At 38.5% G+C, this 26,942-nt stretch overlaps 4 protein-coding genes across 8 annotated transcripts; 2 read left to right on the top strand and 2 right to left on the bottom strand.

Annotated features, from left to right (window-relative positions):
- Window positions 1–1,467: 1,467 nt before the first annotated feature.
- Window positions 1,468–7,919, top strand: LOC308099713 (ras-related C3 botulinum toxin substrate 1-like). Its single transcript, XM_080448452.1, has 6 exons — window positions 1,468–1,824; window positions 3,514–3,585; window positions 4,957–5,074; window positions 5,321–5,383; window positions 5,915–6,074; window positions 6,217–7,919. Exons 1-6 carry the CDS (start codon window positions 1,790–1,792, stop codon window positions 6,345–6,347), a joined length of 579 nt encoding a protein of 192 aa, XP_080304578.1. The 5' UTR covers window positions 1,468–1,789; the 3' UTR covers window positions 6,348–7,919.
- A 2,121-nt stretch (window positions 7,920–10,040) lies between these two features.
- Window positions 10,041–13,425, bottom strand: LOC308098929 (inactive serine/threonine-protein kinase 19). The gene is made up of 6 exons (XM_080447403.1): window positions 12,906–13,425; window positions 12,593–12,735; window positions 12,047–12,282; window positions 11,339–11,436; window positions 11,070–11,217; window positions 10,041–10,302 (listed from the first exon to the last, which is right to left on the bottom strand). The coding sequence occupies exons 1-6, from the start codon at window positions 12,997–12,999 to the stop codon at window positions 10,257–10,259; spliced, it is 765 nt and encodes a 254-aa protein (XP_080303529.1). The 5' UTR covers window positions 13,000–13,425; the 3' UTR covers window positions 10,041–10,256.
- Window positions 13,426–14,069: 644 nt separating this feature from the next.
- dxo (decapping exoribonuclease) lies at window positions 14,070–18,576 on the top strand. Of its 5 annotated transcripts, none has more exons than XM_080447247.1 (7): window positions 14,070–14,085; window positions 15,421–15,873; window positions 16,238–16,464; window positions 16,659–16,878; window positions 17,498–17,633; window positions 17,732–17,826; window positions 17,963–18,576. In XM_080447247.1, exons 2-7 carry the CDS (start codon window positions 15,434–15,436, stop codon window positions 18,099–18,101), a joined length of 1,257 nt encoding a protein of 418 aa, XP_080303373.1. In that variant the 5' UTR covers window positions 14,070–14,085; window positions 15,421–15,433; the 3' UTR covers window positions 18,102–18,576. The 5 variants fall into 5 exon arrangements, with proteins under 5 accessions (XP_080303373.1, XP_080303371.1, XP_080303370.1 ...); XM_080447245.1 differs by having other exon boundaries at window positions 14,075–14,127; XM_080447244.1 differs by having other exon boundaries at window positions 14,079–14,141.
- A 927-nt stretch (window positions 18,577–19,503) lies between these two features.
- Window positions 19,504–25,813, bottom strand: slc25a17l (solute carrier family 25 member 17-like). The gene is made up of 9 exons (XM_080447248.1): window positions 25,521–25,813; window positions 24,817–24,877; window positions 24,517–24,583; window positions 24,028–24,182; window positions 23,790–23,906; window positions 23,551–23,696; window positions 23,259–23,354; window positions 22,016–22,098; window positions 19,504–21,761 (listed from the first exon to the last, which is right to left on the bottom strand). Exons 1-9 carry the CDS (start codon window positions 25,593–25,595, stop codon window positions 21,614–21,616), a joined length of 948 nt encoding a protein of 315 aa, XP_080303374.1. The 5' UTR covers window positions 25,596–25,813; the 3' UTR covers window positions 19,504–21,613.
- Between the last annotated feature and the right edge of the window lie 1,129 nt (window positions 25,814–26,942).

Consider the following 26,942-nt stretch of genomic DNA (forward strand, 5'->3'; position numbering starts at 1 on the left):
TCGCTTATAATAAACGGACATGGCAATACTGAGCCAACATTTGTTGCATACAACTCTGAATGCCACCAAAGCGTCACTGATGTATTTTATGTAATTTAAAAATCTAAATCGGAATAAGTAAAAGACATACTTTAATCAAATAAAATGCATATCAATTATCATATAATATAGTGCTTACTTTCCACTAATTCCAATCCAATCTTATTGTTTGTACATATAGTGTTATTTTCTCTGTATTTTGTGTTGATATTTGAACTGTTTGGTTGCTACTTTTACTATGAAAATGTCTATGAATTGAATACCAAGGAGCAAGGACCCCAATGGAAACGACTGCAAGGACTTTTTTGACGGATCTTTTAGACAAAGTATTATACGTAATTGTGATGTTTAAATGTTTTGCCTAATAAAATATTCAATTAATCTAAATGTAAATTAACCTACAAATTGCATCCAGCCCTGCATATTAGTATTATTAGCAGCAACAGAGGGGGAAAGAATTCTTGACCAATTTAGATGATATAAGTAAAAGTAGTACCAATAAACAGGGCTGGAGTGGGTAATGTATGTTTTGTAAAAATCTACAAAGTAACGAGTAACTAAAGTTTTCAAATAATTGTAGTGGAGTTAAAAGGACAAGATTTTCCTCTGTGATGTAGTGGATTGGAGTAAAAGTACTGAAAATTGGTAACGCTCCAGTGAAGTAATAATACCTCAAAATTGTACTTAAGTACAGTACTTGAGTAAATGCACTGAGTTACTTTGCACCACTCACTGGATTGTTTACCATGTAAAGTGAATTATTTGGACAATTTCTTACACCGTCTAAAGTTTGAGTGGGCGTGGCTCATCCAACTAGATTGTGTCGCTAGTCCAAAAGCACAGATCTTCAAACTATCAACGCGTCGCAAAGCCCTGGCATCGTCACGCGTTGTTAGCTTGTAGATCTGTTCTTTTTGACGATAACCCGGATGTAGCCTGTGCGGTGGATCGTCGTGTTTTCCCTTCCTCCTCAGGGGTGGTGGCCGCTCCACTTAGTGTTGCCATGTCCGCTTATTATAAGCGGCTTATTTTTCTGTTAAGTGGCTTGTAAATATTGGTAGTTGCGGCTTTTTGGGCTCGTTTCTAAAAGTGTAGTTGCTTATTTGGGGTTGTTTCCTAATGTTGTTTAAACATCTTCATGTCAAGGACCCCCAAATTGTCTGCGGACCCTCATCTGAAAATATTGTATGCCAGGGGCAGGGACCCCCATGCATACAAGATTTGTGTTGTTAAAAATGTTAACAACACAAATCTTGTACATTTTTGAAACATTCAATGTTTAAAAAATGTCCAAGATTTGTTTGTTGTGAGCTTGTTGAGTGCTATTATTTGTCAAATAGCCAATTCAATGTGTTTAAAGGGGCGAAGAGCTCGCTTCATAGACGTGGTTGCTTATTTCTCTCACAAAACCTGGCAACGCTGGCCGCTCCGCTGTTTTCACTCCGTAGCTTTAAAACACGGGAAGCATGGGAATGTTGCGACGAGGGAATTCCTAAGTAAACTCCTTAAAAAACAACACAAACTACTAGATAAGTTATTGAACGCGCTCGACAAGAAGCCAGGTTTACGCGGACATCTTGTTTGTTGTACTATAAACCCGGGGCTCTCTCTCTCTCTCTTCCTCTGTCTCTCTCCCAGTCTCACCGGGACGTTTCACCCGGCGAGGTGTTCGCTTCGCTCGGACAAAGAGAAAGGACTTGGGAGCTAAACGTTAGCCGACTACCGAGGCTAACTTAGCAGCTAAGCTAACATGCAGGCCATAAAGTGTGTAGTCGTCGGGGACGGGTAAGTTGACCGAGCTGGCAAGTTGTGATTTGTGCCAGACAGTGGTGTAAAGTAACCAAGTACATTCACTCAAGTACTGTACTTAAGTACGCTATTCAGGATGTTTTTTTTTAGTATTTCCAAATTTCAGTACTTTTTCCAACTACATCTCGGAGGCAAATATTGTACTTCTACCACACTACAATTACTTGAAAACTTTTTGTAAATTTTGATCATCATTACAAAACATACATTACAAAGCATACATTACCCACTTCAGCCCTATGTATACCTAGGCTATTTGAAAATAGCAGATCTACAAGCTCACAACGCGTCGCTTTGTGATTTTTATACATTTGGAAACTTGTGAACGGGGACATTCTGCATATTTAGTACTTTTACTTTAAGTACTTAAGTATATTTTAATGTGAATATTTTTACTCTAGTACATTTTTAATACCGGACTTATATTTGTAACAGAGCATTTCTACATCGTGGTATTGGTACTTTTACTTGAGTACAAAATGTGAGTACTTCTTCCACCACTGATTTGTGCCTCTTCCTCCCTTTCTGTTATCGGCTACATATAACATAACATGGGTCTGGCCGATATGTAAAAGTCAAATGATACTTATAGGTTTGATCAAAGTACCTCAATATCGATATTGTGGGGATGACTTAACACAAAAATACGTACACAGTGAGAGTTTTGGTAAATAATCATCAGTTATGCCTCACAACTAACTGGGTAAAGGCAAACAATGGAACAGCTTAGGTTGGTTTCAGAAAATAGCAGCCTTTAAAAACCAAGAAAAGAACATTCATGCGCTAGTTATCTGCAATCTCACGACTATAATGCTGCTACATACATGATAGCAAACCATTAGGGTGGAGGTTGTGATACTTATTGCATCTGAAATGAGTCATGGGTGGAAGGTTCTGAGTTGTTGGGAAATCTCTCACTTATCCCAGTTAAATCCTTCTCTCTAAGATTAATACCGGATGGTAATTGGACATGCTGTATCTCAGCTATCCTTCTTAAACAGCCAGATGGTTTTAATGCCTTTATCTGTCCGTCGTTGCAGTTTGCAAAGTTCGGCTTTGTCTCGGTCTGTGGTGCCGTTACTATCATGTCTTATTCCATCATTTCTCGTCCGTTGGTGATGTCAGAGGGTTTTAGCTCCGGGCTCACAAATAATTATGTCAAAACGGGGTCAAGAATGAGCTCCAGCTGTTTTGCTTCTAATATGTGGGAGGTGACAACCTCCTGTTCTGGGTGTGGTGGATACCACAGCAGAAGAGTCATTGATGGGAATGTGTCTGTAACAGTACTTCTTTTGCATCTTGACAAATGCAACATTTGCTGCTTTCATTATCAACAGACTCAAAATTATGTCTCATTGGCAGTGAAACTTGGTTTTCAACACTGGCTGTGTTGTTTGTGTGCATGTGCCTTTACAAAATCTTGAAATTTCAGCAGTGTACACAAAAGGTGTCAATAAAGGATCGTAGCCCATATACTTATCAAATGTTTGAATTTAGGAGTGCATAATTAGACTACAATGGAAGAGGTAGTGGTACTTGAGTGACTGAAGGGGAGCATCGTGAATTTGAGCTCAGAGATGAAACAAAGTGCATGTTATTTGATAGATAATGCTATTGCCAAAATAAGACTGACATCATTTCATTTTTCTTCCATCACCCTTCCAGCGCTGTGGGTAAGACTTGCCTGCTCATCAGCTACACCACCAATGCCTTCCCCGGGGAGTATATCCCCACAGTGTGAGTATGACACTCCTTGGTGGGAGCTCAAATACTTGTCAAACCTTGAAGCTATTAACCCCACCTGCACCACAAAGACATTTTGCAGTCACACCTTGTTTGCCTAACATTTACAATAGATAAGGTTGCTGACGAAAGTCAAGTCTAGTTCAATCTTCAATTGGTTTTGTTATGGAAATAAGGTTGTAGGAAAATCTGGTCAATTTTATAGTGATAAGACCAAGTCAAGACCGTGAAATTGAATCCCATTCAATTCACAACCAAGTTATTGTGTTTCAGGGAAAATATATATTGAAGTAAAATACAAACCCAAACAATGCATGTTACTATAACGGATGGCAAACACTTATACCCTATATACTTCGTTGCAAGTCAAATAGCAAAAATAGCAGATCTACGTGCTCACAGCGTGACACATTGTGAGCTTGTAGATCAGCTATTTTCACAAGATGTTTGCTTATAATGACATGACCAGAATAGGGACGCTAGGATTCATGTGTTAAATACTAGATTGATCCCACGGGGGAAATCAGTCACCAGATCAATATATGGTCTTGAGGACAGACTATGGCTGGACGATATTGGAAAAAATATCTAAATTAGCTGCATTAGCTCCATTTGGAATCTAGCAGTTAATGATTACGGTAATTTTATAACTGGTCATAACAAGGCAGTTGTTCAATGGTTGGCTAAAAAACGACAACTCTGTGAATGACCAGTAACCAAGGAGTTAATAAATCATTGTTATTTATCTGATGGATTATAGCCTGCTGCTTTATTTACTTAGTCATGAAAAATGCGATCCTTGTCATCCTTCCTAGTTCCTTTAACTGTCAAGTGTTTTGTACAATTTGACGGACTGGCCCAATTTGACATTTCTATCCATTGCAATATTGCCATTATTGCACAACATTGTGATGTCAATATTGAAATGATATATTGTGCAGCCTAGTCCAGACTTCAGACTAAAACCGTTCTTGGGTACTACAGCCCTAGCTATGTGGATGATGAAACTCTGATTACGGAAACCAATGGAGAAATGAATGCTTTGGGATGTCATGAGGAAATCTCGTACCATATATCAGCATTGTCCAGTAGCACCTGTCTTTGATCTGTATCGCTCTGTTTGCATAAAGTTGCATGGGAAGTGATTGATAAACATAATTATTATAACAGGAAAGATTTCAAGATAACAAGAGTCAAATTCTGTACATGGGATAGATTTAGCCTACATTGTAGGAAATATGTGGTTGTGTTGTGCACTTAAGTTGCCACGTGAATCTAGCTCCACTAGGTAAAGGTATTGGCTACCTTGGCCTGAAACATAATAATTAACTCTTCTTTAATGATTACATTTATCACTTCTGCCAGATTTGACAACTACTCTGCCAATGTGATGGTGGATGGTAAGCCAGTGAACTTGGGCCTTTGGGATACAGCGGGACAAGAAGACTATGACAGACTCCGCCCACTTTCCTACCCACAGACGGTACAGTAAAATAGATGGCACCATATCATATTTCACCCATCACACCGTTCTTTGCCAGGAAGGACAGCTTTTGATGTGAAATATGCGCAGGAACCATAAGACTGTGATTTGTAGTGAGAATGTAATAATTAAGTTAACGAAAGAAAATGTCACACTATTATGCATATAATGAACACAGCCTGTTGTACTCGTCTGAGAATGAATTGATTGACATGGGTTCTGATTGTCACATGTGTGTCTCACCAGGATGTGTTCCTCATCTGTTTTTCCCTCGTGAGTCCTGCCTCATTTGAAAATGTCCGTGCCAAGGTGAGTCTATCTGCTTGGTGAGGTATTAAAATAAATTTGTTTCCAATATTGTTTGTAAGTTTGTATGTTTGAAAAGCAATACAAAAGTTTAATCAAACAAAAAGTGCCAGAAGGTGAAACACAAACATTCAAAGCTGTTTGAACCCATTTTTCTAAATTTATACAAAATTCATGACTAGAGTTAAAAGAATATTGTTGTTTTTATGTAAGATAACTTTACCAAGATGATATGAAGAGCAGTTGTGCTTCTTCTGTTTGCCTCCTTGGCTGTGGGTGTTCAGCTACGGAACAGACTGTACATGGATTAGTGGAAATAGCAGCACGCCAAAAGAAATGCAAGACTTTAAAAGAGCCTTCATCAGAGCATCATCAGAGGTGTTGGCAGCCTGAAAAACAGAATCGAGCTTAAGTCTTGCATTTGTATCTTTTGGATTGCTGCTATTTCCTCATATCTGGTTTTATTTTGATAATGACACAAATGGCCTTGGAAAATGTCCCGCTTTGTTCAAATCCTGACTGGTCTCTGTGCAGTGGTATCCAGAGGTGAGGCACCACTGTCCCAATACCCCTATCATCCTAGTGGGAACCAAGCTGGATCTAAGAGATGACAAGGACACCATTGAGAAGTTGAAGGAGAAGAAACTCTCTCCCATCACCTATCCTCAAGGCCTGGCCATGGCAAAAGAAATCGGTATGATGACTGTTCATATTACTTTGTTCCCTTATGTAACATTTTGTCTTTGAATGTCTCAAGCTGGCTGTCGATGGTGCCGTTGCCCAAGAGTACAGAGTACAGATAATCAACTGGCAATTGTTCTTCCTTGTCCCTTCAGGTGCAGTGAAATACCTGGAGTGCTCAGCTCTGACTCAGCGTGGCCTTAAAACTGTGTTTGACGAGGCCATCCGGGCCGTCCTCTGCCCCCCGCCCGTCAAGAAGAAGAGGAGGAAGTGCTCCCTCCTCTAAGACGTCACTGGAAAGGATATGGGGAACATGACCGCTAGTGATGAGGGGAGAGAGGGACACAGGAAAAACACACACACACACACGCGGTTATACAACAGCAACATGCTTCAGACTCTTTCCTTCCGTAATGATGTAGTAATAGATAGAAGTTATATCAACGGTTTCTTTAAAAAAAAATGTTTTAACATGGTTAGGTCTATGAGAAGGGTTTCAATAATGATAGGCCTTAGTGATTTCCTTATACCAACCACTTACAAGTACATATACACACAAACTATGAAATTCCTGAGGCCTTCTAAAAATGGATGGGAACTTTTGTAAAATGGACCGTGGAATGTTTTGTAACTTCTTGTCCTTCCACCGGTAATCTATCTTGTTTGTTTACAGTCTCGGAGGCTTGTGTTGAGTGGAGAGAAATGTTGCCAAATACATTCTGCAGATAATTACATGCTGTATTTCAGCAGACAAGAAAACCTTCGTTGTATTGTCTCAAATCATCTACACCTTTTTTTTAAGTACAGCCAACATCTTTGCGTAATGGACTGCATATAGCAGTTCATTCAACTGCATGATTATGGCATAGTATGGATCATAATTGACGTTTGTGAGGGCCGCCACGTGTGTTATGACTTTATGAACGAAGGAGCTTGAAGTAAACATCTGTGAAGTTCTATTTGCCTCAAATTGCTCTTAATGTACCATAGTAATATTTTTATCGGCAGTGCTCTCATTTGTTTATATACCTACCACAGTGATTTGTGTGGTCAAGTTCACTTACTGTATGTAAAGTGAATGAGGCTCATATTGGGACACAATTCTGTTTTAATGTTGTCAATGCTGAAAATAAGGGCTGGGAATAGGTCTGCTGTTGCCAATAATGCTATTAATTACTCTTTAAAATACAATGATCCAGTATTTCATGGGCTTCCCATTGGACCTGACTGTTTGGGTTTTTGTGCATCAAAGTCGAACATCTTTCAATGGTCTTTGGGCATTTATCAGACATCTTTTGTGCGGCACATTCATTATTTGTGATTAGCACATTTTGACTTTTGTAGCATCACTACTGGCTAAGCAATGTCGCTAGAGCATTTATACGAGAATAACAGTAACAAAGCTACTGTCAAGTTACAGTGTAGTGTACAGCATACTCATCCTTTGTTATAATCATGTGATTGACTATTTTGTATCGTTGTTTCTCTTCACAGAAGTTACACATCACTCACTGTATTGTCAAACTAACACTATGAATATACTGTTTATTACCTCTTACAATTAATGCTACCTTAATCTCCCTACAAGCCTAGCTTTTTGTAATTAATGCCGATAGCATGTATGTGCAACATATACTGAAGACTAAGATTAGAAACGCTACAGTTATATATATATTTTTTGCATATTTTCAAATGTATTTGAACTACTAGATCAGGGGTAAAGCACATGATGTTATTAAACTGTATTGTATTCAGACATCAAGTTGTGCTTCAGTTCAAGCCAATGTCGTGACCCTTTAGTTTTATGGAAAGCTATTGTCACTTTTTTGAAAAAGCCAATAAATTTAAATGAAAATGACTATGGTGTTTGTTTAGCCGGGTTATAACATTTTACGATAGAGAAACCACAGTGCACACAACACAATTTAAAAAGGTGCACGGCCAAACCGTGTCACAAAATAGGAAGAAGCCAACACTCAATGTCCTATTTATACATTTATTTGCTTAACTGGGACCAACACAAACGTTTCGGCTAGCCAGCCTTCATCAGCGTTTACACTCTTCCTCCCGACTCGATGGACTTGATTTACAAATGAAATTGACTTTCATCTGAAAAGAGGCAGTAATTCATGTAAAAGGGGCCCGTCCAAGTATTTATATTATAAATTACCATATTTTTCAGAACGTTTAAACGTCTTGCGTTATATTCTAATATTCTGAATTGAAGAAAAAAATGAATATTCTTTTTATGAGCTATATTGAAGATTAAAACAAGGTTTGCAAGATTTCATTTCTGTTTAATGAATGTAGAATATAAAGTTTTTGAATTACTTAATGGGGGAAAAAAATACTTTTCTAACAATTTTATTTATATACTTTACTGCACCTTCAAGGAGACTGCACACACATACTCCATATATTCTCAATAAGTTTGATCCTTCAGATCTCCATTATGCTTAGCTTAATGCAAGGATGAAACCGGTACTTGCGTACGCCGCTTATGGCATTTTTAAGCAATTTCTAAATTCTGGTCTCTGCTCTCCGAGTTGAATAGTATTTTTAAATGGCAAACTGAAAAGAAATTAGACCCATTTCTGCTCAGCCTTGCAGATCGGACCATGCCCCGGAGTCCTTTTACAGTCATGCTTCTTTAAAAAAAAAAAGTTTGGAAATGTATCCTTTTCAACTGGATCATGGATAAGCTTCCAACAGACACCCAGTGGTACTGGGAAATCTTTACATTTTTACATATGGAGAGAGAGTGCTAGTTCTAAAGACAAGGCCTTTTCACCAAAATATGGAAACCACCATCTGATTTACCTCAATGTGGTTGCCCTAGATGTAGACCCGAGTGACGTGAACTATGATAATGAACCATTGTCTTTACTATTTTGAGGAAATACAAGATATGTCCCCATATGTAGTCTTAACTGATGAGATGAGTAATGCAAAATGACCCCATGATACTGTCTTTTCTTTAGCTCTTATCTTTTTATGTTGCGGTTATATTCTGTGAAGGTGTCATTTCTTTCATTCTCTTTATCATTTAAAAAAAGCCTCTTGGATATACACATTTATTCCTGTTCTTCTAGTAGTCATTTTATGTAATAAATGGTACCATGGTTTTCACAAGGCTGAATTATAAATGCCTGCCTAGCAAGCTTAAAGGGTTAGTTCAGATTTTTTGAGTATTTTCTGTAGGAAATACTTACCATTAATGTAGTGGTTGCAAAGGTATTAATTGATTGCCCGAGTCCCGTGGTCAGAGTTATGGTCCGGTTCTGATAAATATGAAGTAGTTCCGGTAGATTAGTAGATTTGGTGGGGGCCAATCATTAAAAATAAATTAATTAAAAAAACTAGCGTCATTTGTATTGTTGACCTATTTCTACCATATAGAGCAGGTTTCGTTCAATTTCGACCCCTCTGTCACATGGTACTAATGTTTGTGTCCAGAATCACTGCGCCGCAGCAGCCTACTCACGCACAAAATATATGACACAAAAAATAGTACCATGTGACAGAGGGGTCGAAATTGAACGAAACCTGCTCTATATGGTAGAAATAGGTCAACAATACAAATGACGCTAGTTTTTTTAATTAATTTATTTTTAATGAGCGGCCCCCACCAAATCTACTAATCTACCGGAACTACTTCATATTTATCAGAACCGGACCATAACTCTGACCATGGGACTCGGGCAATCAATTAATACCTTTGCAACCACTACATTAATGGTAAGTATTTCCTACAGAAAATACTCAAAAAATCTGAACTAACCCTTTAAGTAAGGACCAAATATAAACAAAGGTCTTCAAAGTAAAGCTCCACTTTACACCTTAAAAAAAAGGTAAAATACCAGTTGAGCGTAATTATTATACCTGTTAAAGCTAACCTTTCACTTGTAATACGAGTACTTTCAAGCAGTGTAAACAATAGATTTTGTCTTCTTTCACAATTAACCACAAAACAGCCAACTCCGCAAGTAAATTTTACTACATATAACTCAGACAACATGACAATGGTCATGATACATTTGGCAATTCATAAACCCACAAGGTTTCAATATTCAGGTGGCAAAAAAAGAAAAAACTGACCTAAGCTTAGTCTAATAAATACAAAGGTTTAATTATTTCTGTGCACATTATGCATTTCATGTTTCCAGTGGCACTTAAGGTAAAGTCTTGAAATATTTCAGGAATCAGTGAACCGCAGCAGCAGTCCAGAAGTTGTAGGTATACTGGAAAGATAAAACGCTTTTATCAGTTCATGAGTCATTAAATATAATGACAGTGTATAATACTGATATTCAGAATGAATTGCAACCGAATTTTAACCACTTAAAGGGGAAATCCACCCATTTTCAATATTTAACTATGTCATTAATATAGCATAAAGGAGTTGTGTGGAAATAAGAAAAAATTAAAAAAAAAAATAACATTGCAAAAAAAATTAACATTGCAAAAAAATTAACATTGCAAATTACACTGTGATGACTCATCATGGTGTAATTTGCAATGTTAATTTTTTTGCAATGTTAAATTTTTTTGCAATGTTATTTTTTTTTTAAATTTTTTCTTATTTCCACACAACTCCTTTATGCTATATTAATGACATAGTTAAATATTGAAAATGGGTGGATTTCCCCTTTAAGTCCTAATATTAAAAAAAGAAGTAAATATAGCCAGTCTACAAGCTCACAACGCATTGGCTATTTTCCCTATTTTGGAAAATGTGAACATGTGAACAATACATTTTTTACTATAATGACATGCCCAGAATAGGGACGCCAGGTTGATTGATTGAATACTTTAACAGTTTGCAAAAGGTACAGATGAACAGTTATACAATAATGCTAAAAGGATAACACAAAAAGCCCTGAGGGCTTGTTTTCATTGTGGTCCTGTGTATTCAATTCTTCAAGACACATAAAGACAATAATATATGAGATCATCAATACTAGGAGCAGTAAAAGTAAAAAAAACAACAACTTATCAACCAGCTTACCTTTCTACGAGCTCTGCACCAACAATGTCATGGACATGGTATTTCATGTGGAATTTGACTTGCGTGGGTGTGCGTCTCTCCTCCAGGTCTGTTTTTAAGACTTCACTATATTTGGACTTCTTAATCATACCAAGCACTGCTTTACGACCTAATGGTGAAACAAACAAACAACCCCTCAATTAGCACGGCAGTGTTAACAACCAAGTGGAATGGGAGAAATCAAGCTGTGTTTGGCACTTCTTTTGACACTTTTGACTCATTACACCCACCCTGTATGAAGTACTTGGTAAATTTTCCAGAGTTTGGAATGGACAGCCACCAGCTGCCGGCATCTCTCACAGTCAGGACTCCTGACTTCACCAGTTGCCTGTGAGGTGGGAACATAAATTATGACTGATGACGACACAAAAAAGTCTTCACAATGTTTTTATAGCAATTGTAGAAGAGTGAGTATCTTTTTTGCAGTGTAGCCATCTATTAAAGTGTTCCTGCAAACCGCTGGACCGATCTGCGCCAAATTTCTTGTGCAGACTGCCACTAGGCCAACTTAGTACTACCACACATTTTCGTTAATGTTTTATAAATTGAAAAAAGATTTGACTTTAATTTTACAATGACGGAAGTGGGGCTCGAATCGGGCTGAACCATACCCAAATGGGGAGATGATGAAGTCAAATCTGAAGAAAGCATGCGTGTTTTTTGTCATTACGCCGTGGCTCTGTAAGAACTGGTTTTGCTTACTACATAATGTCTCAAAATCAAATCATGCAAAGCACAGAACAATACAAGCTTTCCCTGCCGGCATTCTCCTGTCTCTCCATATTCGAGAGAGATTATACTGACGTCATCATCAATATGATGTCAGAGATCCACATGGGAGCTGTCTTTTTTCCAAATAATGGATATCTTGTTTTGGAATTAAGAAATTCAGCACTTCTGTAGTGGCATAAGGAAAGGCTCAAAGTCTGCTTTCATACGTTATCTCAGAGTCTGTGAAGAGGAGCTCCTTGAGCATCTTGTCTTTGTTGAAGCTCAGGTGAGTACAAGAAGGCACAGCTTTCTCCAGGAACTTCTCCACTGTCCCTTGTGTCCCCTTCCCCTCCTCCCCTGCCAAGACTTTGGCCTTGTAGTCTGAAGTGAACACCAGTCCAAAGGCATCTGTGTCAAAGCCCAGCTGGAACATCAGCAGCTCTCCCTGCTCCCGCAGTTCACTCTGTGGAGAAACCCCAGCGAAGACTTTCACATTTAGATTAATATCAAAGATCTCCCCTGGCCAACCAGGGATTCCGTCTTGGATACCAATTCAAATCACGGGTAGGACATGAAACAGACTGCAGCTTTAACATTGAGGGTGTTACTGTGTAGTAGGACACAGTTTCTCAACATTTAGTCTAGGGACCGCCAGGAGTTCAAATGGACCCTTACGGCTCTGTAACTCTGAAAGCTCTCAGTGGTCTAATCAATCATACATGTCAAACTGGGGGTCCCTGAAATTTAGAAGGTTGAGAAGTAGGAGCACTCACCAGCTGCCTGTCCACAGCAGTCTTGTCATTGTGAAGGCTGTAGAGCTGATGCTTCAGCACCATTAGAGGCAAAGTGTCATTGAACAGCTTCCGGGGGAACAGGGTCATGAGGTACTGCAGGGTTGCCCTGATGTCAACGGGTCCTTAGACATGAAAAATGGACGAGTTAATAATAACTCACCCCTATTTAGGGCATGTCATTAAAGTTGAATATTTTCTAGGAGAGGGAACATTTTGGATATTTTTTTTTAAATAGGGGGTTAACACCTCCTTCAGTGAATTTACACTTTTATCTAAAAAAAAACACACTTACCTTCATCATCCTTTCCAGCTCCAAACTTCTCGGTACCCGTTCTTCTTTTCTTCACTTTAAAAGTGTCAGAAATCAGACTCCTTTTCCTATTCATACCTGATGGACTGTATGTATTTAATAAGAATAAGTTGCACCATGGGCTACTTTAGATACAACAAAAATACTAACTAGTGTCTTTTACAGCTGATGGCTAACTTTAGCCATGTGTTAGCTAACAAAACAGTCTGTTTTAGCTTCGATGTTCTCTTTCTGATTACATAAACCTAACTGCAAAGTTGTAAAACAAAAACGACAATAGCAACTATTCATATCATAGCAAAACACTTCTATTTTATTCTTGTTATTATAGAACAGTGACCACTTGACTAAAGTAACCACGTCCACACTAACAGGATTGTGGATTTAAAACTATCCCTTTATAACCCGTCAGCTGGTCGGGGACGGGCTGTTACTACTGCCACCTACTGGCCTGGAGCGTAGTATCTTGAACTGGGGTTCATGAATTGTTTTGCTGTTCAGTCTTACATTTACCCTCGCGTCACCAGGCTTTCCAACGTTAAACGTTGTTTATTGCTGTACACGTTCTTCTGTTTCAACAAATAACTACATTATAGATGTGTTTATTTTGACGTTACACCAGTCAGTCCTCTTCACTCCCTATCAGCCATAGAGGGCAGCATACGCTTCTGAGTATACAACAGCCTCCCGGAAGTTAAAACAAGGCGAAAAAGAAGCAGTGTTGCCATGTCCGCTTATTATAAGCGATTTTGGGCTTGTTTTTCCTGTAAAGCTGCTTGTAAATAACAGTAGTTGCGGGTTGCGTTTTTTAAAGCTTGTTTTTAAAGTGTAGTTGATTTTTTCTTTTTTATTGTTCAAACAGTCCTCAAACATTTGCATGTGAAATTAAAGTATTTTCCGCAGACCCCCCCCTGATTTTCCTTTTTTTCTCTTCCAAATATTTCACTTTTTATATTCCAGACCTTTTTGAAAATAGCAGATCTACAAGCTGCTTGTTGTTCTACATGTGAGCTTGTAGATCGGCTATTTTCAAATAGCCAATTGTACTATTGTGTATTGTACCAATTTACTGTACTGCAAGTGTAAAGTGCTCATGTAGCTTATTTTTTCATAGACCTGGCTGCTTGTTTCTCTCATAAAATCTGGCAACAGTGAAAAGAAGGTAACAAACTGCGCTAATAGCTAAGCTAAGTGGCGCTATTCAGTATTCACTATTCAGTGAGTCTTTTTTAAAAGAAAACATTCACTCAACCTAGCAGAAAATGTCTCTTACCGTCTGGTGATCACTGATGTGCTTCTACGCTACACTAGCAGCAATTAAAGTTCGTTTACTTTGTACCTTTAAAAAAAATATTAATTCTGCAGCCGATGCCTAGCTAGCATACCGTACAACATTTAAGCATTGACCAGAAATCATAGCAAGCATGAACCCTAGCGAACAAACAACAGAACAATGTAGTGTTTCATAGAAAATAAAAGGGGGGAAAAGGTAGAGCTAATAAACTAGGATACCAGATAAACATAAAACCTCGCTTCTGTCTACTCTAAACAACATGCTATCGAAATAACATTCTGAACATTTGTGGTCAAGCAAAACAAATGAACGACATGTGAACAAGTAACCAACGTATCTATTGGTTCAGATTCAAATTTTTGACTGTGGACTGTTCTAATAATAATAATAATAATTGTATAAGCAAGCAATAGAGCTAACATGACAGACAGACTACATCACCCCTCTGACCCTGTAATGCATTTTCAAGACATCATCACATGCATGCACCAAACAATAAAAGTACATGAATATAGTAAAGCTTGTTTGTTCTTGGGAGGAAAGACTTGGTGCGACTCACAGGCTTGTGTGAGTGACCTGACCTCCCATTTATTGACAGATAGTAGGGAGGAATTTGTGTTTGTAGACCCAGGGTCTGATCATATCGGGGCTGGACACCCTTTTTGGGCATGTGATCTACTTTGCCTTTGACATTGAACATATCCACCGCTTAGTGACCAATCAGAATGATGCAAACAGAATAAGTCAATCATTTAACATTAATAGTGAAGTCCAAATACATTCTGATAATGTGGGAGAAAAGGTAAGCACATTAATAATGCATGTTGTTGCCTCGAGGACCTGAGGTCCCTATTTTGGGCTCGTCATGATAGGCAAAAATGTCGAGGCTATTTTCACTATTTTCGAACATTTTGAAAGTAATTGGTCACATTGGCTACTTAATCTACTTAGAGGCATGTCCTGATCTACTACCGGTAGATAAAAAAAATAAATGGTTGCCCACCTCTGAAGTAGATGATCAAATTCTCAGTTTATTCCCTTGCCGAGATAGGCTGATGTTATTATTATTATTCACATTTTGTTGAGAGCCCATTTGGATCAGTGGGGTTTATAAGCAGGTCAAAAGTATGCTATTCAGTGGGGTAGATAGACTCACATATTTTGTCAAATCAGTTTGTAATTTCTTTTCTTAATTCTCTTCAGGTAGCCATTAGCCATGGACCAACGTCACAGACCCCAGTATCCAAACTCCGGCCAGCAGTCAGTATACAAAAGACATACAGACTCTGACAGAGGCCAACATGAAAATAAACGCTCTAGGCCAAACCACCCTTCTCCTGCACCTTCCACATCATCATCACCATCTTTGAGCACCAGAAAGGAGCTCTATGAACGAGACTTTCCTGTTTACAAACAGCCTGTTGAAGTTGGGAGTTTCTCCTTGGACTCTGAACGCAGATTTTTCAATGATGCAAGGCAACTAAGGTACTATGTTGAACCTCACAGGAGTCCAAATTTTGACCTTCGAGATGGCTACAAGGACCGGTTTATAAAACGTGATGATGGGATAAAGGAGAAGCTGGACCACATTTTGCGGTGGATCCTCGCCAACAAGTCCAAGCTTCAGTCAAAGCAGCCTACATCCTCATCCTCATGGTAAGCATTAGCCACATTAACCCTGGTGTCCATATTTTGGGCAAATCATCATTTTTTAAATGTATTATTATTTTTTATAAAAAGTATAAAAGTTTGCGAATAGTATCTACAAGGTCACAACGTGTTGTGATGCAATGTGTTTTGAGCTTGTAGCTAATTTTGCTATTTGTCACACAAGGAAGTTTATAGAGCTTAAGTCGCTAAAAACATGTAAGATTAAGATATTTCACATAGTAATAATAAGTATTCATTTAGGTATGATAGTCAGAAGAAAAAGTTGGGAATCAACCCACATAAAGTAGGCTAGGTAGAACTATGTTGTCTGCTCTGAGTGTGTTCTTTTATTAACCTCTACTCCTCCCAGTACATTAGGGGTTGACTTTGTGACATGGCGTGGCCACCTGACCAAAGTGCTGACCACGCCCTATGAAACACGGGAAGGCTGGCTGCTGGCGGTCACCAGGTTCGGGGGCACCCTGTACATTAGTGAGGTGGAGACTGAGGCTGCACGCAGGGAAAGGGATAATCGCACAGAGAAACACGAGGAGATGATGTACTGGGGATACAAGTTTGAGCAGTACACATGTGCAAGTAGGTAACAGTATACAAATGATTTGTTGCATGTTGTATGCTTCTGTGATGATAAACAGATTCTAGGTTACATTAGTAGTTCTGTCAGTCTGTCAGCTGATGAGAAAGTTGGAAAACACACCCAAAGCACATAATCAGATAACCTGATCTACCTATCTAGATGGCAATAACTGACCTTTGTCCATTTTGTCTAGATGACAGCCACAGTTCCCCAGAGCCAGGTGGGGTGGTCAACACCAACGAAGCCTTTTGCACTGTGGTCCAGACTCGATTAGCAGATCACAGACTGTTGTTTTCTGGTGAGGTGGACTGTCGAGACAAAGACCCCAAAGCTCCAGCTCCTCCTGCCTGCTACATTGAGCTGAAGACCTCAGCCGAGATCTGTACTCCCAAACAGCGCAGTAACTTCCACAGGTATTAAACTTGTTATATTCCACAGGTGTATTATCCATTGTTTTTATTCTACAGTATATTATATTATACTGTATATGTGCAGTGGAATATTTCCGCACAACATTTCACTGCACATGCTTTTTTACAGCCACATCAAGTAATCTCTAGATCAGATCTACGTCCATAATTGTATTTCATATCAGTAATTTCATTAAACATGCACTGTTGGCTTCTCCTCAGAGGCTAAGTATGTTATTTAGATAGCATGTTGTTTAGACAGGTGCTAAGTTTGATGTTTACCTGCTATCCCACTTAATTAGAGGACCACAGTGGAAATAAGCCTCAGGGCTTTATTTTATCCTCTGTGATATTGTATGTGTTTTATGTTATTGAAGTGCTGATGTGTTTTCTTTTTTTTTGGATCACCAAATAAAATAATCAATCATTTTCATTGCACTATACAGTATTTACCATTTACCCTGTTGTTGGTTGACTAGGGTTCATGCTAATACTACAGTCTTGCACTGTAAGGCACTCTAGAAAAGAGCACCTGCTAAATACCTAAATCGTATTTGACAATTGAATGCTCTGCTCTCTGAATGTGTTCAGAATATTTTCTTGGTGTGTTTGTGATTCACAGGTTTAAACTGCTTAAGTGGTGGGCCCAGTCCTTTCTGCCTGGAGTACCTCGTGTTGTAGCTGGATTCCGGGATCATGATGGAGTAGTTGTGGCACTAGAGACGTTTCACATTTCCAAAATATCCCATCTTATCAAGGTACAGTAAAAGAATTTCATCTAACACATTGATGTGAGTAAACCTGTGACAATAGCAGACATTATTTTCTTCTGAACTGTGGTCCGTCTTATTTTTAGAATGAGAACAACTGCTGGAGGCCAACAGTATGTATGAACTTCTGCTGCGATCTCCTGTCTTTCGTGAAGAGTGTGGTCAGGGAAGATAATCCCAGGTAATGACAGGAATACTGTTCAATACAATAATGAAACTGCCAATTTACTAATTCATTGATTTATTTATTGTAAAATGCAACTTGGTCAAATATGCTGAACATATAATGCTCTACTTTGCCGGTCTATTCCCTACAGTGTTGTGTACCTGTTTTCTTGGGAGCCCTGTAGAGATGTGACCTACTCAGTCCACAGACACTCCCAGTACTCTTTCCTTCCACACTGGTATGTAGAGGCCATGAGCAGCACCAACAGTCAAGACTCAAATCATCAATAACCTGTCTTGTCATATGGGACCTCTACCAATACCACTTAAACTTGATTTATCTAAAATAGCTGATCTGCAATCTCACACCGTGTCTGTAGATCTGCTGTTTTCACAAAATTCAGAAATTTTTAAATGAACCCTGCCTTCCTTTCTTGAAAGTTTTATGTCATTCTGTGCAGCCATTTTCCCATGAATTTGATAACACAGATAAGTCAGGCACAAACAAGCATGAATGTATCTTGCTGTGTCAGGTTGATGGATGAGTTTCATGCTATTGACCATCCCCAAAAATCATGCATATTTTTAAGGTTATATGACTTTTCATTCAACATTTGAAATAGAATAATTTTGCTGCCCATCTCATGTTTGTAAAAGCTTATATTAGAATCTGAATTACATTGTTGTTTTTTTGTATATATCTTTTCAGTTGCACCTTTTAGTTGGGCACTATGTACAGTAAATACATTTGTTTTTTGGAATTGAACCTTGTCCTAGCCTTTTTCTTTAGCAGTGTGCCGATTCTAGGGCTGGGTGATTAAATGAGCTTGATAATTGATCAAATTGATGTTGATAACGATGATAAACCTTTGAATAATACTCTATCGATCGATCTAAAAGTTTACAAAAGATACGAGATGACCCTGGCAGACAAAACAAATGCTTGAGGCCAAAACACCCTTCACCTTCCACATAATTATTATCCTTAAGCACAAGAAAACTAGCCTGATTATCAGCCTGAAGCTGAGCAGTCCACTCAGAGTGGGCGGGGTCTTTGGTCTGGAACCAGGCTACAAGAAAACATCTCCATGAACCGGAATTTCCTGTTTAGAAACGGCTCAAAGGAGGGAGCTGGTCCCTGGACTGGATTTTTCAACGATGTAATGTCAGGTCAGATGGACTTAACAGATGGACACCTTTCAACTTGGCGTCCATATTTTGGGCATGTCTGTATAGGTGAAAAGTGTGTTCTGTGTTTAAATTGATAAAAGCTGCAAAACTAGCCGATCTACAAGCTCACATGTTACAAACTTTTAGATTTTTGCTGCTTTTGTGTGACAGTCATTGTAGTATTAAATAGGTTTCTGCTCGACAGCAATGATATAAACCACCTGTAGAATTAGTGCCCCAAGGTTTGTTAACTTCATGAGTTTGATGATCTTTACTTTGTACAACTACATTGTGTGGCTCATTGTATGCATATCATGCGATTGACCAACATTTTGTCCAATTATTAGAATGCTTTTGCATATCTTCTTTGTAAAAGCCTATAGTAAAACCAGAATATTGTTGGCGTTTTTTTTATTACCAGGTTACAACAAGCTACCCCACTAAAATAGTTGTACATTAATTTAATAAAATAACAGTACATATAGCAAAGTGTTATTCAAGTGCAGTAAATTATGAAGAAAATGACTTCAATATTGTATTTCATCAGCAGTTTGTACCAAAGTATTACAATGATATTATGCAATGTCAATTTTGGTAAATAAAATAGTTGCATGAGGTATTGAAAAGAAGGAAGACATGTGAATTACAGTACACACAATACATCCTATAATTAACCAATGGGTTGTGACCCCTCAAACATCATTACAAAATGCACAACTGAATGTAGCACTTACTTCATAAGTCACAATTATATGAATGATTCACACATCTTGAAGCTATACTCCCCTAGTTAACAATCAAAAGAAAGACTGAAGAGCTTAATACCTTTGAAATGATCAGCACAAGGTCATACTGATCAAAGGTAATCTCTGGCTACTGTTACAGATTAAACAGCATATTAAGTGGCTTCACAGAAGTACCAGCATTTCATTTTGTTTATGAAATACTTGCAAAGTAGCTAATATAGTAGTGTGCATGAACCTGTTTAACCACTTAAACCATAGTTGACCAAAGTCCCCCAGGGCCAGGGGTCTACTACGCCTGCTCCTTTTTCCCGCTACACCAAATCTTTGCCAAAAACAGCTGATCTACAATTTCACAACAGCCCATGACGCATTGTGAGCTTGTATATCTGCTATTTTTTGCCTAATGTTCGTCCCATAATAGGGATGCTATGCTAGGGTGCATGTAGTTAAAATTATGAAGGCTGCTTATGTGCATCATTGGCAATTCTTACAGTGTATGCAAAAGCAGTCATTTCAATTTAGAGGCTCTTCAGTGTAAAAAATGCCCCTGTCAAACCTCCCCCCAAATTCTCCAAGTATCTTTAAATCTACATTTGTCATAATTTAGTCTATATAAAAATTTGTTCATATCAAAATGTACATTCATTAATCAGAATTTTCACATTTGTGCAATCAACCACATTTTTGGGAACTTCATGCAGACCTTCTCTCAAGATGAATATGCTACAGCCCTTTAGGCCCAATCCTATACAGTATGTCAATCAACAGTAAACTAGTATTTCATTGCCTGCAATTGTTATAATAATATCTAACTTGCACGTAACACTGACTGCTTATGTAAACAGAAAATTATCTGGCGGACATGTTTAAGAGGTTACAGTACTCTGATGTGTATATGAGCTGCAAACTTAAGACATTTGATCAAAGATGCAGTGGCTTCATTATATGAAGGCAATGTCCTAAAAACTGTACTTGCTGCAAGAAAATAGGACTCCACTTGGTCGTTGCAGCAAATCTTGGTTGCACCAGACACACATATGGTAAGGTCCAATATAATGTCCACCAACTACCTTCAAAGTTTAGATCAGCAGTTCTCAAAGTGGGGTCCAGGAACCCTCAGGGTTCCTTCAGGGGTTCTACACTTTCAGATTTACGGGGGTCCTTGAAATTAAAGTTAGATCATTCATACTTTTGTCAAGTTTCACAAACAGTATAAATTACATTAATGTGGTGATTTGCCTTAGGCACCAACTTTCAAAATCTGAGGAATAATTTACAAGCTACCCACACAAGAAGGTGGATTTCTATGCAAAATGTTGACAGCAGTCCTAAAGCTCAGTCAGGTACAGTAGAAGAGGTCTTGCAATTCAAGCATTTTGGATTAATTGCACTTATCTGCATTTCTCTGTCAAAGTAACCCTACTGAATTTGAAGAACCACAAACAACCAAGGAAAGAGATATCCACCAGTTTGAGGACAAACGTAATCTACTTAGGCACTGGGAGAGGTTAACATGACAGAGTCGAACCATCCCACCTTTGTTTATGGAATAGATGAGCAGTCACCAATCCCAGTGTTCCATCACCACTGCGTTAAGCACTTAAGCCGACATTCATGAAAAACATTAAAACATTTTCTTTGAAAAATGTAAAAAGGAATTAACATTTTTTGAAAGTTTGCCCCAAAATAGATCCAGCGGGGTTAATGTGGTTAAATCAAACATTAACTTTCAAAATAACATTTTCGAGCCATGTTGGACATGTTTTACACTGTAAATCCTGTAGCTACCCAGACTCAGTGTTGAGGCCTCACATTTCTCTGGGCCAAGGCTGGGTTCAGTTTAACAACTGCAGGTTTGAGGTATTATTATGTAGGAGTGCAGTGATCTCAGTGCTTCAATTTCTTGTTGAGGCCCATGACCTTGAACGTGGCTGCAGTGATCTTCTCATAGATCACAAACATGAGGGCAGCTGTTAGCACCGTCTGTAACAGCTTCGCTTCCAGGCCTTTGTATAAGCCGAGAAAACCATGCCTCCTGTCATAGAGAGGAAAGAAATGGATTGCTCATTTCAGCTTGACCAACATTTCTATTTCTAATCAGTTTTAGTGACGTCAAGCGACTCCTGTCTGTACATTTAATGCAGTGGCGGAACTATGATCTTGCAAGGCCAGCTGCTGTGAAGGTTACAGCAGCCCAGTGCCACACGTCTGTTTATTTTACATTTTGAATACATGTTTGAATGTGGAATATTTGTCCGCAGCCCAAGTAGTTAACAGTACATGACTCACTTGATTCTGTCCATCAGCAGGTGCATGACGTTGCGCAGGCTTGCTAAGGCTCCACCTTTGCCATCACCTTTGTACTGGCCAAACTAGTGAGAGAGCAGATACAGATTAATTTATAGCCTTGACATACAAAGGTTTAGTCCCTCAGTGGCACAATCAAGAAGTACTTCTTCTCGACAGTTTACAGGTTCCTTGCAGGAAGTTTTTTTTGTATTTAGTTGTGCAACTATATTTGAGAATGCATTTATGCTTTCTTTCTTTGTTATCTTTGCAGAGTACTCAACGGAGAAGAAACAAAATAATTACATTGAAAAATATAATTTCAAAACTTGAAAACTGTACTAAATGTGTCATCTTTCATGTTATTTAAACTACTATAGAGTACCAAAGTCCTGACGTCACTCCCAACACCCATGAGTCAGTGTTATTTTTTGTATTAGAATCCCCATAGGCAAATCTTAGATTGTGTCATATAAGAACTGTGTTCCAAAAATAAACAAACCACCCTGGCATGGTATGTGACTGCCATTTATGATACTGAGTTACATTTACATTTCGTCTGTTTGGAGAAAAAAATAAGAATTCTTACTCTTTGGATACATTTGTACTTTTCCACCATCAGTTGATGCTTCATATCCATATGAATAAAATTGCCAGGGTGATTTGTTTATTTCTGGAACACAGTTCTTATTATATATGACGCGATCTAAGATTTGCCTATGGGGATTCCAAAACAAAAAATAACACAGTGACCCAGGGGCATAGCGCCCTCTAGTGGCAGTGATGTCAGACTTCCAACAGTACCCCACACTACTGTACTAGGATGTTGTTTTGAAAAACTCTTTCAAATAAAAAGTTCTGTACTTGCTAGCAAAGCTTGAGCAAAGTGTAGACTATATTATGTATGAAAACTGATGATTAGGTTTTTGTTAAACAGCGTTGAAATGTAAACGTGTGTGCCAAGTGGTGCCTGTGGCTCAGCCAGTCAGCACAGACAGACCATTCGCTCTTTTAAGCGTGAGGAGGTCCTGGCTTCCATTTCAGGTGTTGGATTCACAAAAGCATCATCCACAAAAATCTAATTTTCACACCTTTCCCATTTGGGATCCACATGGGAGGTGTAGGCAACTGAAATAAACTAATCCCAGATAAAGGATTTGTGGCTTCTTTTATCCCATGTTTACACTAAATGTTGATCAGATTGTAGTTGCGGGAAGGATGCATATATATAATATATAATACTCACCCTTAAGACAGCCTGAACAGTCTGAAGTGGATATGTTGCTGTGGTAGCAACGGCCTTAGCAATGGCTCCAATCAGAAAGATCTCTGCTGAGGATATCTTTGGGAAAGACAAATAAAGGTTTATCTGAGATTATCAGTGTTATTTTCTAATGAACAGTTTATACACATATATATATATATATATATATATATAATATTAATAATAATGATGTGCTCTAACTTAAAATGTTTCAAAGCAGTGCAGCTGACACTGGATTTAATTGCGTCACAAAAGGCACAGCCCAACGTCTCACCTTCCTCCCACCATTACCAGCCCTCCTCTTCATGGCCTCATAGAACATGAACTGTACAGCTGGGTTGAACACCAGCACCAGAGAGGGCAGGGTGCCATTCCACAGGGTGCCCACCCCCTCCTTGTCTATGATCTGGGAGAAGGCATCTGAAGGGACAATCACGCATGACAGGGTTTGATAACAGCATGTTCTTCAAAAGGAGCTTTTGAATTCTGACACAAACACACATACTTACATACCGAATATGCCCTTGTAATGCGTCTGCTGGAGGTCTTCATTTCGGAACTTCGCCCCCTGCAGCTTCAGCCGGGTATTGACCACCCACATTGGTGTGGTCAGGATCACGTTCACTGCCCCTGAATTAACAATAATTACAACACAGCTTGTATATCGCCTATTTTTTAAGAAAAAAAATTGCCTGTAATGACATGCCCAAAATATGGACGCCAGGTTGAAAGACGTTTAAGTGCTACATACCTGCTATGAACCCCATGAGCAGGTCTTTGCTTGGTCGGGACTGGCCATGTTCAGACAACACCAATTTCTTCAGTGTGTTGAAGGTGTAGAAGTAGACAAAGTTGGAGCAGCAGAGACTGGAAATAACTGGAAACCAGCCCCTGTATAGTGCCACACTGGCAGGGGGGAAGAAAATAGTAATTTAAGGGCTAAGCTCAGAAGCCAATTTAATGGCACAGAGCCAGTATCCCGTATTGAATTATGCTGCATTTAATTTGTTGATCATATATATGATCAAGTCAGTGGTGACAGAGGATGGAATTTAACACTGATTGAATTTGTGTTCTGTTACTTGTGCTTTCATTGGAGCAACAGCAATGTTGCTATTAACAAGAGTTTCCACTTCAAACTAAGGGGATTACTATTACAACAGCAGTGCAAACCAAGGGCCATAACCTTGAAAATAAAAACACCCAGCTGGTTACGTGATAGTATGACAACACCACTTACAGGCCTTCTTCCTTTGCTATCTCAGACAGGATAACTGGGGTAGATTTAGATTTGCGATTCTCATCCACTGAAAGAAAAAATATAAATGTATCACTGACAAGAGGCACCATCTTTTCAAAACAAGTGATACAACAGGTGCCCAGAGAATAGATCATTGACCTGCAAACACTGTCCTATATAATACTGTGGTATTGTTGTTGCTGTAGCCTACAGTAAACTCTGAGACCCAAGTTTAGAGTTCAAAGCCATAGCCATTATCAGTCAGTTCTGTCCATTCTGATAATAAGACCTCCAACTCACCCTGGAGTCGGATCCTGGCTGTATCCAAAGGAAAGAAGACGCTCATTGCAGTCACACTGCCCTAAAGAGACCAATGCATTCAGTGTTAATATGAAATAGCAACATGCACATAACAACAAGCATAACATCATGCATATAACAACGGATACAGGATAAGTGGGCACTAGGGACATCTGGGCACCTTGATGTAAAATTTGTTATTTTGTCCAAAATGTAAATATGTAAATATATATATATATATATATATATATATATATATATATATATATATATATATTGGAAAAATTGTCTTAAGTAATGTAAAGTATACATGATGTGAACATGCACAGTACATCATTATCAGACTTAATTTTATCCTGCAACTTCTTGTTTATTCCCAAAATGACTGGATATACAGGTTTTGTAGCAAAAATGTTAGACCTTGATTGTCGAATGTTTAAACATGTTCTAATCATGTATACTTTATTTTACAAAAAAAAAATCAAAATATTTAATTTTGTAACATTTTGGGGGAAATAGCCAATTTAAAAAGCCCACTCATCCTCGGTGCCCACTGCCCAGTGCCCACCTATCCTGTTACCATAACAACATGCACTTGCCAATCACTAGACACTGACCACTTTTCTCCAAAAGCCAAATCAGTCACAGCTCACAAGTTTAACTTTAAGCAGCAGATATTGATATTAGCTTATTGTTTTGCTTACCGCTGCTCCAGCCACAGCATGGACCAGAGTCTCATAGGACAGGAGGCCCACAGCCAGGCCACCGTTGTCAGACATCTCTGTAGTACCTTATCCACCCCGGAAGACCAAACTAGAACTAAACCGAGACCCAACTAGAGTTTACAGGGCAGGGCGGTCAACTGGTCAGGCAGGCTGGTCTGTCTCTCGCCGTGAGGCTGGTCTGGGAATGTCAAACGTCTGTCCCTGTCATGTCATTTCATGGTGTTATCGACAAGAAAGGCAGGTTAGAGCAGTCATAAACTGAAGCAACTTCAGCCGGCTTACGTTTGCTTCCTCTAAGCTCCACCAGTGCCTAGAAGGCTCTGAGCTCCACTGCCCGCCTGATGCACTCACATAAGAGGCGACATCACCACCTACTGTATGGGAGGGAGTAGGCCTACATTTCAGGGATACAGGATAGGTGGGCACTAGGGACAATCTGGGCACCTCGATGTAAAATTGGCTATTTTACAAAATGTACAAAAAGAGAAAAAAGGGGGGGAAATTGTCTGAAGTCATATTAAGTATAGCCTACAACTACATGATGTGAACATGCACGGTACATCATTATCAGACTTCATTTTTAATCCTCAACTTCTTGTTTATGCCCCAAAAGCCAAAATGACTGTATATACAGGTTGTGTAGCCATGTGTAGCAATTGAATAAATATTAGACGTTAATTGTCGAATGTTTAAGCATGTTCTAATCACTTAAAAAAACATTTCCTAAATATTTAATTTGTTAACATTTTGGAAAAAATTGCCAATTTAACACTGAGGTTCCCACTCTTCCTTGGTGATCACCTATCCTGTCACCCATTTCAGTGCTGTGTGTAATTATTTACAGCAAAACGCCCAAAGAAACAGAGACAGCAATGCCCTGCCCTCTGTGTTTTATTGATGTCATAATGTAGACTGCATATTTAATGTGTCCTGTGTTTTATTATTGTAGCTAAGTCATGTAATTGTATCGTGTATACTTGTATGTCTTTTACAGTTTTATTTGTAGCCTATATGGTGTTATTGTTCTGTTTATTGTACACACATGGAAGATGAAAATGAATTCACCTGGTCAATCAGATTTCTATGGTTGAAAACTGTCAAATAAATTAAACAAACTAATAAGAAAGCCTATTTCAAATTGATTGACAAGGTAAGACTTTATTACAAAAGTTGCTTGGTATTTTTATGAAACAGCAGTGGTAGAAAAAGTACTACATTCTTTTACTTAAGTAAAAGTATCAATACTGCAATGTAGAAACACTCTGTTAATTGGCAATTTGGCATCAAAATATACTTAAAGTATCAAAAGTAAAAGTACTCATTATGCAGAATGTCCCGTTTCACAAGTTCTCATTTGTTTAAAATGTATACAAATCTTTCGAAAATAGCAGATGTACAAGC

This window comes from Gymnoscopelus braueri (genome assembly GCF_963280865.1).
Source record: "Gymnoscopelus braueri genome assembly, chromosome: 13".
In the NCBI taxonomy this organism is placed as follows: domain Eukaryota; kingdom Metazoa; phylum Chordata; class Actinopteri; order Myctophiformes; family Myctophidae; genus Gymnoscopelus; species Gymnoscopelus braueri.